A 14,333-nucleotide genomic window follows, 5' to 3' on the forward strand; every position below is an offset into this window, starting at 1 on the left:
CAACAACAACAAAAAAACCCTCACATTTTTGCAGGAAAGCCTTGAGCAGGTGGAAGTGGACAGGGGTGTACCTTGAAAGTGGGGCCAACAGGACTTTCAGACATGCTGGCCGTGGGGAGAGGGAGTGAGGAGCCTGTGCCCCTGGACTCCTGGGGCACTGATGGAGTGAAGAAGCTAAGGCTGTGGATGGTGCTCTCTAGAGAGCTCACCCCACCCAATATCAAGCTTCCAGACCAAGAAGACCCGGCTCTGAATGTCCTACACAGTGGCAGGGACCCCACTGTGAGGATAGGGTCTGGGCTAGTCTCAATCTCCCTGGAGGTCACGGCTGTGCCTCACATACATGGATATATATATATATCCATATGTCCATGTGTGCATGCACACTCATACCTAAGTATGTGCCAGCACATGAATGTAGACATACACCATTTGCAAGCACAGACGTGTGGGTGCAGATAATATGAGGACATAAGTGTGCATTTGTACTCACATGCAGACACACACAGAACCCGCCTTCAGCCCACTTCCCTCTCTCCACAGACATTTTACAGTACTACCTGACTTGCTCGCCCCGTGCCACCAACCCCTTCCAGCAGGTGAGAGCTAGGCTGGTCCTGGGTGGCTCTGGTTCAGGGTGCAAGGTGCGGGAAGAGCAAAGCATCTTGTCTGTGGGAGAGAGGCTGAGCAAAACTCTGGGCCTGGCCACCCCCCAAACTCTAGTGTCTGTAGCCAGCCGCCCTCATAGGTGCTGGGCAGACAGAGCTGGAGGGATGCTGTGGGAGTGTCACTCTCTGCTGACTCGTTGCTCCCATCCTCTCCTGGTGACCTGTTTAATGTCACCACATCCTTAGGACACCTTTCATGCTTTGAGTTTCCTTCAGCAACTCTGAAAGACAGGCAATGCTGAATACTGACATGGGCAGGGGTGGGAGGAGCCATGGGGACACCTCTGTAGAACTCCATCTATTCAGGTGCCATTGCGGTGGCATTTGAAGAGGTTGGCAGCCTCGGTTAGCCAAAAAAGCTCCTTTACTGTCTGCCTGTCATACCACCAAGATAATAGGAGCCCTTTGGGTCCCAAAGACTCATCTTTGTTGATGATGACATGCTTTACTCTCTGTAGCAAGCGCAGGATTCTGTTACCACCCCAGGGTCTATGTTGGCCTCTGTGTAGCAGCTTGGGGAGCAAAGGGTACTCTATAGCCTGTAGGGCAGAGCTAGGCACAGCCTGCCACTTGGATCCTCACTGGCTGCCTGTGTAGGGAGGGTTGGGGTGGGACTAGCAGCTGGCAGCCACTGGACTTCCCACCTCCACACCTCTTTGGAGCAGAAGCTGTCGGGCAGCCACAAGGCACTGGTGGAAATGCAGGATGTTGTGGCTGAGCTGCTGAGGAGTGTTCCCCGGGAACACCCAGCCACCAAGGTAAGAGACTACCACGGTAAGAGAACGTGGGTGAAGGTGGCCCAGTAGGGTCCTGGATGTCCTGATTTCTCCCCTTCATTTCCCACACAGCCTTCTCGCCTTCCCTTCCCTCCCTCTCTGGTCCTTTTCCCTAGAAAATTTTCATAGGTTTATAAAAATATTTTATATTTGAGGGGGCTGGAGAGATGACTCAGTGGTTTAGAGCACTGGCTGTTCTTGAAGAGGATCTGGGTTCAGTTTCCAGCACCCACACTGTGGCTAATAACCATCCGTGACTCCAATTCCAGGGGATCCGATGCCCTCTTCTGGCTTACGCAGACATTGCACACACATAGCAGGAGGGAACTAATTCCCACAAGTTGTCCTCTAATGTCGAGAGAGAGAGAGAGAGAGAGAGAGAGAGAGAGAGAGAGAGAGAGAGAGGAGAGAGAGAGTGTAATAAAAATATTTTTGTAAAATACCACTAAAAAGTAGTACAAGCTCAGCATAATGGCTCACACCTGTTATCTTAGCACTCAGGAGACTGAGGCAGGAAGATCTTGACCTCTAGACCAACCTGGACTATGTATCCAGACCCTCTCTCAAAAGCCAAAGCCAACAAGGCATGGTAGCACACACCTTTAATCCCAGAACTTGGGAGGGAAAGGCAGGCAGATCCCTGTGAGATCAAAGCCAACCTGGTCTACATAGCAAGTTCCAGGCCAGCTAGGCCTACAAGGAGATCCTGTCTTAAAACAACAAACAAAAAATTTATTGCAGGAGCTAGATAGATGGCTCAGCAGTTAACACTGGCTATTCTTGCAAAACACCTGGATTCAGTTCCAAGCACCCACATGGCAGCTCACAACTTATCTGTAACTTCAAGTAAATAAAAATGTGTTACAACCAGTACTCAGGAGGCAGAGGCATGTAGATCTCTGTGAATTTGAGGCCAGACTGGTCTACGTGGCAAGTTCCAGGCCAGTTGGGGCTCTAGGGAAACCTTGTCCCAAAAGAGCTTAAAAAAATTGTTGCAGGAGGCAGCAAGCAGGTCTAGTCCCTGACCTGGAGAGCTGCAGCCAGCCCAGGGTGTTGGTGTGCAGCATTATCTCCATGCAGGAAACTTGGTGTGTGCTGTGCTGGCACTTAACACGTTATTCAGAATCCCCCATCTTTCTTGGGCTACATAGTGAACCCCTGTCTAAAATAAAAAGATTATTATAACTGATTATATAGCTGATTTTTGTTAGTATTTTGAGACATGGTCTTGCTGTATAGGTGAGGGTATCCTCAAACCTGGAACAGTTGTTTGCCTCTGCTTCCCTTTGCCTCTGCTATGATTATAGGTGTGTGTCACCACACCCCACCTAAAATAGGATTTTTAGGAGCAGAACGAGGTCCTGGTCAGTGAAACACACAGCGGATCACTGTTTCTCCCACGACAGTGAGGAAAATCTAGAGTGCACACCTCTAATCCTAGCACTCAGGAGGCTGAGGCAGGAAGATAAACCATGAGTTCCAGGCCAATCTGGGCTATATAGTGAGACCCTGACTCAAACAGACAAACATAAAGCAAAGCCAGGTATGGTGGTACACACCTATAATCCCAGCATTGGGGGAGGCTGAGGTAGGAGGATTGTGAATTTAAAACTAGTCCAGGGTACAGAGCAAGAATTTTAACTAAAACAAAAGAAAGTCTTCCTAGCAGGGGCCACATTGCACAGACACCTGTGGGCACCCCACCCCTTTTATTCCAGAATACAGAATTCAGTGTTACCATTTTCTTTTTTCTCATATTTATTTATTTTTATTTTATGTTGATAAGTGTGTTTGCCTGTGTGTATGTAACTGTACCACATGCATGCAGTGCCCACAGAGGCCAGAAGAAAGCATCATTAGATCTCCTGAAACTGGAATTACAGACAACTTGTTAGCTACCTTGTGGGTGGTGGGACCCAAACCCAGGTCCTCTGCAAGAGCAGTAAGTGCTCTTAACCACTGAGCCATTTCTCCAGCCCCGGAGAGTAGCTAGAAATCCTATACATTTGGGGGGTTTGTTTGTTTGTTTGTGAGAGACAGGGTCTTCCTGTAGCCCCAGCAGGCTTAGAACTTGCTATATAGACCAGGCTAGCTTCCATCTCACAGAGATTCGCCTGCCTCTGCCTCCTGAATGCTGGAATCAAAGGTGTATGCCACCATACCTGGCCCTTGGGGTTGCCATTTCTGAAGACCCTTAGGATCTGCAATAGGACTTGTGGCTCGGGTGGTCTCAATGGCAGGTTGTGGGATAGGAGACCCAGGAGCTCCATGGATGGTTTGGGTCTTCTTAATCATTATGCCAACATCTGTGGTATGTGACCCCTACCCTCCCTGCCCCCAGGACCCCTTGCTTCACATCCAGGAAGTGCTGAATGCCACAGAGGTGAACCTTCAGCACCTTACTGCCCTGGTGGACTGCCGCAGCCTTCATCTGGTGAGGCCACTGGGGTGGGGTGGGCACCTGGGGACAGGACAGAGGGGACCCACAATAGAGAGAGGTGCATAGTTCTTGGGATGATGGTGTGGCCCAGCATGTTGATTTCACTGCCTGTCCCTAACTATTTCTCTGTCCCTGGCTTTGTGTCTTGTTCCTTTGGCTCAGGACTACGTGCAGGCCCTGACGGGCTTCTGCTATGATGGTGTCGAGGGACTCATCTACCTGGCCCTCTTCTCCTTTGTCACAGCCCTCATGTTCAGCTCCATCGTCTGCAGCGTTCCACACACCTGGCAACAGAAGAGGTAAGGTTTTCACTGGGATCCTGGAGTTTGGGACTGGCCCTTCCAAGCACTCAGGTCCCAGTCCCCAAAGGTGAGGGATATAATATGCTTCTTCACCTCCTAATACCTTTTGAAGGCCCCATAGCATGTTGGGTGTCACCTGCTGTCAGGTGAGCCTGTGATGATGATGGTGACAGAGATTCCTGCCCATAACGTAGAGCAGGCAGGGAGCAGAGACCAGCTCTCCTGCCACTTGGGGCTGACTCTGTGCCCTATACCTTAGAGACTGGCATCAGAATGTATCTTCCAAGACCCCCAGGTACAGGTGTGCACAGGTATAGTCTTGTGCAGTAAGAAGTTCGGTGGCTACAGCCTGCTGGGACCCAGATGGAGTCACTGTGGCTTTATCTTTGAAGTCAGAGTCTTAGTGACTCCTGTCTCAGTCCCATCAGCTAGGACTGGGCTAAGGAGATGGGAGTCAGGCAGGCTTCTTCCTTGGTGAGGCACCATGACCCATCTCCCAGACCTTCTGCCTCCTATTGACAACATGGGGTCTTTTTTGTAGCCTGACACAGATGGCAAGTATGTCAGCTCAAGTCTGTCCCTTATGCCTGTGGTGTTATTGTGTTGATTGCCCTGGTGATGCTAGTGGGTGTAGAGGTGGTGGTAATGGTGTTGATGATGATGATGGTGAAGAGGGTGGTGATGGTGGAAAGGATAATAAGGATGGGTGATTGTGGTGTTGATAATAATGGTAATGATGGTTAGTGGTGATGATAGTGATGATGGCACTGGTGATGGTGATGATGATAGTGGTGGTAGTGATGATAGAAGCCATGATGATAGTGATGGTGCTGCTGCTGATAATGAAGGTGATGATGATGATGATGTCATTATTGTGGTTATGATGGTGATGAAGATGATGGTGGTGGTGATTCTAGTGATGATGGTGATAGTGTTGATAGGAGGATACTCATGATGTTGCTGGTGGTGATAATGATGAAGATGGTGATGATGGTGGTGATTGTAATGATGAAGGTAATAGTGATTGTGGTGATGATGTGGCAATGGTAGAAGCCATGATGATGGTGACGATTATGATGGTGGTGATGATGGTGAGGGTGATTATGATGGTGATGATTATGACGGTGATGGTGATGGTGATGATTGTGATGGTGGTGGTGATGATGGTGATGATTATGATGATAATGTTTATGATGGTGGTGATTATGACAGTGGTAGTGATGGTGATGATTATGATGATAATGTTTATGATGGTGGTGGTGATGCTGAGAGTGATTATGATGGTGATGATTATGATGGTGATCATTGTGATGGTGGTGATGATTATGATGGTGGTTGTGACGGATGATTATGATGGTGGTGGTGATGATGGTGGTGATTATGACAGTGGTAGTGATAGTGATGATTTGATGATGGTGGTGGTGGTGATGATTATAATGGTGGTGATTATTATAATGGTGATGATGATTATGATGGTGATATTAGGATTGTGATAGTGATAGTATGGTGGTGATGATTATGATGATGGTGACAGTGGTGGTGATGGTGGTGATGATGGTGATCCTATAATGGTAATGATGGTGTTAGTGATTCTGATAATGGTAGTGATGGTGATGATTATGGTAGTGGTAATGATTATGATGGTGGTGGTGGTGATGAAAATCATGGTGGTACTGATGGTGGCAATAGTGATGATGAAGATGGTGATGGTGCTGATGGTGGGAGTGGTAACATGGAAGTTGCAGGAGGGTGGCTAAGTGCCCTGGCTCTTTGTGGTTGTATTCAGGTCCCAGGATATACATAATTAAAAATAAATGTTAAAAAAAGGAGCACATATTGGGGGCCAGGAGAGCCCCTATCTGTTAAGGCCCTGCCTAGTCTCAGCTTTGGCTACTTGCAGGCGGCAGCTCACACTGTCCCTCCTCTGAGTCCCCTTTCCATACAGAGGAGCTTCGGAACATCAGAAACCAGGTCCATAGCCACCAACAGGGAGTGGAGGATGGAAAGCCAGAGGCCAACAGGGCAGGGTATGATTGCTCACCTCACGCTGCCCAAGGCAGAAGATAAGCCCCACAGAAGCAAAAGCAAGCACCCAAGCTTCTTCCTTCTCTGAGCAGGGCCCAGGGTTGGCCATCGCAGAGGACAAGTTGAGATGCAGAGCCGGGTGACTGGCCCACAGTCCTGCCAAGTGTCAGACTGCAGAGCCTGAGCCTGTGCTGTTATCCATCCCTGCAGAGGCCCAGATGAGGACGGGGAGGAGGACACTGCCCCTGGGCCACGGCAGGCACACGACAGCCTCTATCGAGTGCACATGCCCAGTTTGTATAGCTGTGGCAGCAGCTACGGCAGTGAAGCCAGCATCCCAGCTGCCGCACACACCGTCAGCAATGCCCCGGTCACCGAGTACATGTGAGTTATGGGGGCTAGGGATACGCAGAGCTAGGGCTAGGGCCAGTGCACATGCCCAGTTGGGGAGCCTGGCTTAGAGGATGGGGAGAACAGGTGGCAGGGGAGGGGAAGAGGAAAGAAGGGTATTGCATCAAGGCTGGGCAGCCCAGGCTTCAGGTGGGATGGCCTGCCATTGAGTGTCCCCTCTGCCCAAGTGAACCCAATCAAGATCTGTGGAACAGCCACGTGCCCAAGTGGAAGATCTGTGCTTTTGTGATAAATGGGCAGCCAGGTGGGAAGTAGGTTCTGGCTGGGCCAAGGTGGCAGGCACGCAATATAGCCATTCTGACTTGCAACCATGAAGTTAGTGTTGGCAGAGCTGGGCCGGCACAGGGCCTGCCTGACTCTAAGGTGGAACATCCTGTAAACTCATCACTTAGGAGATAGATGCAGGAGGATCGGGAGTTCAAGGTCATCCATGGCTACATAATAAGTGTGAGGCCAGCCTGGGCCACACAGACCCTGCCTAAAACAATTAAAGTACACCAAACAAAGATGGGCCTTTCCACCCAGAGCTGGGACCATGTGGCCAATGACCACTTACATCCTCTCTCTCCCCTCCCACTCAGGAGCCAGAACGCCAATTTCCAGAATCCCCGCTGTGAGAACACCCCCCTCATTGGGCGCGAGTCCCCACCGCCCTCAGTAAGTCTCAGGGCAGGAGGGTGGGTGGTGGGACCCTTGGGCTCCAGGGCTCTGCTGCTCTGTTGACTTGTTGCCATGGTACTGTGGTGTAGCTCCCACAGGCTGTAGTGTCAGGGCCTCTGAGTAGACAGGGCTGGGTGGGCCCGCCAGCTCTTGCCACCCTTGAGAAGCCTGGGGGTCGATGTGGGCAGCCTTGGGGTCTTGCTACACAGCAGGTCAGCCCTGGACCCTTTCTTGGATAGACAGGTGACCAGCAGGGCCCCAGTACTCTCTTCCCGTCTTTCTCCTGGGCTTCCCAAAGCCTTGGCTAGGCAACTCTACCCTCAGAGCAAACCGTGCTTGCTTGCTTCCTTCCTCCTCCCTCTCTCCCTTTTCTCTCTCTCTTCCTCCCTTCCTTCCTTCCTCCCTTCCTTCTTCCTTTCCTTCCTTTCCTCCCTCTCTCCCTATATCCCTCTCTGCCTCTTTCCTTCCCTCCCTCCCTTCCTTTTCCTGAACATCCACTCAGGTCTTCGCCCCAGGCTCCTTCAGCTCAGGCTGTAGGGAGTTGATACACAGACAGAAGGGGCAGATCTGGTGCCAAAGAGAAGGTACTGGTGCAAAGGTGGGGACCCTGGGGCTTCCCTGAGGGCAGGGCTGTGAGGACAGGACCTGAGAAGCTGAAGGAACATCACTGTGCATCAGTCACATTGCCCCATGGTCCCCCTAGCACAGGGCAGGGCCTGGGGTGCCCAGGACCTGGACCAGAGACTGTCAGACCCCTGTATCACACTGGGGTGCTCTCACCCTTGACCTTCAGCCCCATGGCCCACTTGGGGCCTGCCACACCTGGCATTGAGGACACCCCTCTCTCTCTCTCTCTCCTGCACCCCTCCCACCCTGGGCCCTCCTAGCGCTACCTGGCTGCCCTGGACTCTGGCAGCCATGCGGGCTGGCAATTTAAACCCATGGACAGCGCCCGAACGCTGTGGTAGCCGTGCCCTCAGAGTGACAGGTACTGACCCACCCAGCCCCTCATCCTGCACGGCTGCCCGCCTGTACCTCCATGCCTTGCGCCCTCCGCAAACCAACGTCTATCACCCCCTGCTCAAGGGTCAAAGGCCTCTAAAGTGTCCCTGAGCCCACTGGTCTCACAGCGAGCCCCATTCCAGGCTTCCTGACCCCCTACCCAGCAGCTCAGCTTCTGGGGAACTCTGCTACCAGCTGCAAATGGCCCAGCCCATCTTGTCACCCCAGGTCCCTGTGTGCATCTACCCTTGGATGCAGAGCTGGGCCCCTGGGCACGTGGCCCTGCATCTTGGCCTATGCACACAGGTGCACACAGATGTGCTTGTATGGGTGTGAAGCTCCACCCACTTGTCCCCACACAGCAGTACCTGCTTGGGCTCCTCCAGGCCTCTGGGCTACCATCGTCCATCCCATCCGAACTCCTGTCCCAACTCCCTGCTGCATGTCCATGGAATGACATGGCTCCGTACCACCGCTCCTCCCACCTATGTGCTGCTCGCAACCTTAATCTAGAATGTTCTGGGAGAGCACTCAGGGACCTAGGGAGCATTGTTTCTCTCATCTGGGGACTGTGGGGCCAGCCTGGGCTCCCTGGGGTGGGTGGGGCCTGCTGGGCCCCTGACTGCTGGTGATCTTTGCCCCTGCTACAGGCATGCAAGCTCTTTGCACACTGCCTGGCCTTGGCATGTGCTTTGAGGCCTATGTTCTCTGCATACACACACACACTTTCTCTCTCTTTCTCTCTCTCTCTCTCTCTCTCTCTCTCTCTCTCTCACTCTCGCTCTCTCTCTCTCTCTCTCTCTCTCTCTCTCTCTCTCTCTCTCTCTCTCTCTCTCTCTCTCTCTCCTCTCTCTCCCCTCAAACCTCTGTGTAGGGCCAAAAATGTATAGTCCATCTATAGAACAGGCAGTCACCTCTGTCCCCAAGTTGCACCCCCTGGAGGAGTCCACAGTTTGGTCCCCCAACCGAGTGGTGGGGTAGGCTTTCTCCAGCCTGGAACCCTCTCTATCCCTGGGGGTGATGGGGTTGAATGGATGGGGAGGAGGCTTAGGCTCCCAACTCCAGTGGGCTCACCAGCTCTGGGCTGGCTTCAAGTAAATCTGCCCTGGGGAGGCCTCATCTTGACCCTCTGAAGCAGAGGGCTAGGGTGGAGCCTGCGGAGCCTCCCAGGCTCTAGGCATGTGGAGTGTAGTTAGGGCTTTTGAGCTCAGCTCTTGAGGGTGGCAGGCCTCTGACAAATGGTTAGTGACAGTAGAACACTGGGCACTAAGTGTTCTTGTTTAACTGGAAAAGGTGGTTTAACTCTGTGCCTAGCCTGATTGTGGAGGCTCACTTCTTCCTGGCTTCTGTCACATCCCCTGTCTGTACTGTCCTTGGCCCAGACCCTGGAACAGCTGGCCCCTTCCTTTAGGACTCTGCCAGCCATGCACTGTGCTGCTATATTCTGCCCGCCAAGGGCCGGCCATGACCCACCCCACCAAGGATCTACATTAAGAAGCTGCTGGCTGCCCGGCCCTGCCCAGGAGCCCTGCTGACACTGCTGCCTCCCTTCCTCCCTCCCTTTCTCCTCCAGTACACCTCCAGCATGAGAGCCAAATACCTCGCCACGAGCCAGCCTCGCCCTGACTCCAGCAGCAGCGGGCACTAGACCGTGCACCAGCCAGCCACCCTGCCCCACGTGCCAATCACCCCACTTCTCCCGTGCCAGCACTGACTGCTGCTTCCACCCCATGGCCACCCGCTGGACCCTCTGCACGCCATGCCACGCCAGGCCATCTCTGGGCATATCTGAGGCCTCTGCTCTCCCCTCCCTGCAGGGGGCATGGAGGTGCCAGCCTGAGAAGTGAGGCTGCTGGATCGCACACCTGGACAGACACTGCCTCCAGCAACCCGGCCCTGCCTGCCTGTCTCCCCTCATCCCTCCACCCTCTTGGATTCTGAGCCCTGCTCTGTGCCAGGTGCTTCCGTCCCTCTGCAGGTGACCCTCCATGCTGTGCCAGGCACTCCACGCGCCTCCTTCCCTCCAGCAGCTCCATGTCTTTCCTGGTGTCACCCTGGCCCCTGAGGGTCACTTCGTTCACAGGCAGCAGAAGGCCCTGTGCCTGGCGTCCCTGCCTCTGAGTGGGTCCAAGCTTACCTGTTCATCTCTGCTGTGTGGGTCCTCCACACACACTGGTCACTTCTCAGAGCTGCCTCTAGAATGGAGCTCTTCCTACACTTCCTGCCCAGCACGGCTCTTTCCCTCAGCACCCAACCTGCCCTCTCCTGGACAGCAGATGCCACGCAGAGCCCAGGTCACTGACTGGCCTCAGTGCTGGCCACCGTCTTGGCGCCAAACCCTCTTTCCTGCTCTTGAAGAGTGGCAGCTTCATCCAGTTTGTTTTTGCACTAACCACATTTGTCATCTCCAGAGCAGGCTGGGGCACAGGTGGAGTGGGACACTGCCCCCTTCCCATCCTCCTCTGTTCCATTCCCACCCAGGACAGGCGAAGTGCCCCTGGATCCCAGCCTGGACCCGAGTTGGCTGTGAATGTGCCCTCAGCCTCAGAATGCCCCTGTTGGGACTAACCACTAACCTCACTCCCAGCCTCCATGGGCATTCCTGGCTGACCCAGAGCCAGTAAGCGTGACCCCAAGTCTACCCTGGAGCCAAGGGCCATGACAGCTGGCTTGGAACCAGGGCTGGAGTTGTCATTTCTTTGTGGGGTGCTGTTGAGGAGGGGCCGCAGACCAATAGGCAGCCCAAAGGGCTTAGAGACCCCTCCCCGGGCAGGTGCTGCCCCAGGAGAACCATGTCCTCAGAAACAAGCATCCTGGGGACTTTGGACTAAGGCCCTTGTGGCCTCAGTCCCCTGACCTGTGAAGTGGGAGCAATGTTTCCCTAAGGTGCTTTTGGCTTTAGTGTATGATGTTTGCTGTGCTTCCTGCCGTGGTGGCAGAATCAGCCCCCAAATTAGGACTCAGAGCCTCTACCCTGGTTAGCCCTAGCCCTGGCCCAACTAGCCAGTGCAAGCTCTGGCTTGTGGGCCAGGAGCAGGGGGAACTGGAGGGCTGTGGGTCAGTGTGTGGGGGCCAGGGCTGGGGCCCTGTGGTAGGAGGTGGTTTACAGACCTGTGGTTCTTACTGGAGCAGCCTGGCAGCTACATACCCCCAAAACCACAGGCTTCAACTCCTCCCTGGGGGAGGCTCCACCTTTCCTTCCTCAACCCCTTCTTTTGTGCTGGTGTCTGGGACCAAAAGGGGGCATAGACGGAACTGACTGACTCACTGGGCATAGGGAGCCAAGCTTGGGCACCTGTGCCCCCTGGCCATGACCAAACCTCAATGGAGAGGGACTCTGCTCTTGGCCCCAACTGGCTGGCTTCAGGAACCCATGGGGCCATTGAGGCCCAGTTTTAACCAGCCTGCCTGCCATGGGCATGTGCCAGGCTGCAGGTCCAGAGGGAGGCATGGGGCGCTCCCATCTGGGTTCCTGCATGCACCCTGGGGCCTCTCAGAAGCACAAACGATGCCCCTGGCCTAGAGCTGGCCACAAGGTGAATGTATATAGCATGAGAGGCGGGCTCTGCCCAGATGTGGCTGTGAACTTGTGCTGTCTTGGGAGTCCTGACCGTTGTGTGCGTGCGTGCCCCCCATGTGACTTTTCACTCAGAGGCTGAAGGAAAAAGGGGGAATAAGGGGGCTCCCACCTGACCTCCATGAGTGGCAGCTCCTGCCGTCAGTGTATTATTCTATTTGGTTTTTCTGAATTTTGGGTGCCACTTGCCTAACTACCCCATCCCCGTGACCACTCCTCAGCTCTGGGAGGGAGGGCGGGCAGATCAGGTCTAGTTGGCCTGTGATCAGTTCTCCACTCTTGCCTGCTCTAGGGGTACAGAATCAAGAGGGCTGAGCCAGCAAGCCAGACCCAGGTCCCAGGCCAAACTAGGAGGAGGGGTCCTGCCGGGACCCTGGGACTGGTGGCCACCCCCATCCTGGTCCATGTGAGGCAGGATTGCCTGGCCTAGAGCAGCCTTTAGCCCCTCCCCTAGTGCCCACCCACCCCATCTCACTATGCAATTCCTGGCCCCAGCCCCATCCCCTGCTCTACCCAGGTCCTTGCTCTGCCCAACCTAGGAGGTTAGATGGCAGCTCCTGGACCTCCGGTGACAGGGTCTTTTTTTCTTTTGAACCACAATGGTGGTGTGCCATGCCCTTTCTCCTACATATGATTTTTGTGAGACTCACCTCCCCCTGCCCGCATCTGCCCCTTGGTGGACGTCATCTGAGCCGAACCAGCCCCGCGCCCCCCCTCTAGCCTCCGTAGGGCCATGGCTGTGTTACTGTTGCTGTGTTTTCATTTTTTAAAACAGGGGGTTTAATTTTTATTTCTTTGGGAACTTTATTTTTCTTGGCAAATAACTGAAGTTCTTGTCCATGTAATTTCTGTGGTTTCTATTCAGCTTGGGTTTCATGTTTTGAAATAAATAATTTCAAAAAATAGGTCTCTTTTCCTGAATTGGCCTGGAGGGTCGGGAGCAGCAGGCTGCACTCAGGGTGGCCAATGTGTGTGCAGGCTGCAGCTCAGGTTGGGGGACACTGGAGTGGTGAGGTGAGGTGGGTGGGGGGACATGTTTAGTATGACCAGGGGAGGGGAGGGACCATATGGGCTGGACCCAGTCCTCAGTGAATGCGTGGGAACCATTGGGGTGAGGTGGGGCCTCATTGGAGTTGGTAGCTGAGTTTGGCAGGGCGTCAGGGTGGGTGGAGTCACTAGGGGCCAAGCAGCCTGGATCAGAGCCCTCTCTGATTGGGCAGAGCCCAGTGGGATGGGAACATGGACTCACTGGGTGGACCAGAAGTGGGGGACAGACAGATACAGGGAAAGTTAGCCTTGCATTTCCCACCCCAGAGGTCTTGCAGGAACTGGGATGAGAATTGAAATTCTGAGCAAAAGTGACTACATGTGTCCCAGTGTAGGCATGGTAGAAGGGGCTGAGGGGCCTCTTGGAGTTATAGTGGATCACCAATGGACTTTCATCTTTTTAGTAGCCATACAGAAGAAGGTTTTGAGAGCTGGAGAGATGGCTCAGCAGTTAGGAGCACTGGCTGCTCTTACAGAGGACTGGGGGTCGATTCCCAGCACCCACATGGCAGCTAACAACTGTCTGTGACTTCAGTTCCAGGGGATCAAATGCCATCTCTGACTCTGAGGGCACTGGACGACACAGGTATACTTGTATACATGCAGACGACACACATAAAGTAAGATAGTAATATTTTTTTGGTCTTCTTGAGACAGGGTCTCCCTGTAGCCCCAGCTGTCCTGGAACTCACTATGTAGACCAGGCTGGCCTTGAACTCACAGAGATCCGCCTGCCTCTGCCTCCCAAGTGCTAGGACTAAAGGTGTGCGCCACCATGCCTGGCTAGTAATTTTTTTAAAAAGAATTTTTGAGTACAGTATTGTACAGCATCTCAATAGACCCTCCACTCCCTATGGGTAGGAATGAGGGGTCTTGGTTTCCTCTGAGAAGTAGGTTTAGGACGCGAACCCAAGGTCACCAGATAGTCTTTTTTTCCTGCCCTCAGTATACATTAGCAACTTTTCCTAGTGTTTCCCAACTGGACTTTGACTCCAGAGAAGGGACTTAGGACAGGAGAGAGATGAAGGGGGGCAGCTTGCCCACCATGGAAGCTAGCCTTCAGACTCCGGAAAGAATGTTCCTGTCCAAAGAGTGTGGAGGCCCAGGGGCAGATAAGTGTTTGTCCGCTGAATCAAGCAAGGGAGGTGAAGTGAAGGGCTGGAGATGAGGCTCAGTACTAGTGAGAGTGCTGTGTAGCACAGGAAGTGAAGTAAGCAGAGTGGAGGGGTCAAGGAGGAAGATTGGAATGGAGCAATCCTCAAATGTCGGGGGGCCTTTGTAGGGGCTCAGATGCTTATGAGAGAGGTGGGAACCACAGATGGTCTATACTGAGGGGCTAGAGGCATGGCTTGGTGCTAGAGCACCTGCCTGGAATCCTCCAGAGAAGGGCTAGGGGCATGACTCAGTGGTAGAAAACCTGCCTGG

At 53.5% G+C, this 14,333-nt stretch overlaps 1 protein-coding gene across 2 annotated transcripts in view; it reads left to right on the forward strand.

Moving 5' to 3' along the window:
• The window catches only part of Ttyh3 (tweety family member 3), a 29,120-nt gene extending 16,369 nt beyond the window's left edge, over positions 1-12,751 (forward strand). Inside the window, exons 8-14 of one of the 2 annotated variants that reach the window (XM_008851400.3) lie at positions 544-599; positions 1,334-1,426; positions 3,786-3,878; positions 4,047-4,183; positions 6,422-6,595; positions 7,204-7,279; positions 9,858-12,751. In XM_008851400.3, coding sequence (XP_008849622.1) covers positions 544-599; positions 1,334-1,426; positions 3,786-3,878; positions 4,047-4,183; positions 6,422-6,595; positions 7,204-7,279; positions 9,858-9,932 — 704 coding nt within the window. In that variant the 3' untranslated portion in view covers positions 9,933-12,751. Of the gene's footprint in view, positions 1-543; positions 600-1,333; positions 1,427-3,785; positions 3,879-4,046; positions 4,184-6,421; positions 6,596-7,203; positions 7,280-8,169; positions 8,281-9,857 lie in introns of those variants that run through there. The other variant, XM_029555146.1, reaches the window with a different exon arrangement.
• The last annotated feature ends 1,582 nt before the right edge of the window (positions 12,752-14,333 follow it).

The sequence above is a fragment of the Nannospalax galili genome, unplaced genomic scaffold (genome assembly GCF_000622305.1).
Source record: "Nannospalax galili isolate Female #2095 unplaced genomic scaffold, S.galili_v1.0 scaffold664, whole genome shotgun sequence".
Taxonomy (NCBI): domain Eukaryota; kingdom Metazoa; phylum Chordata; class Mammalia; order Rodentia; family Spalacidae; genus Nannospalax; species Nannospalax galili.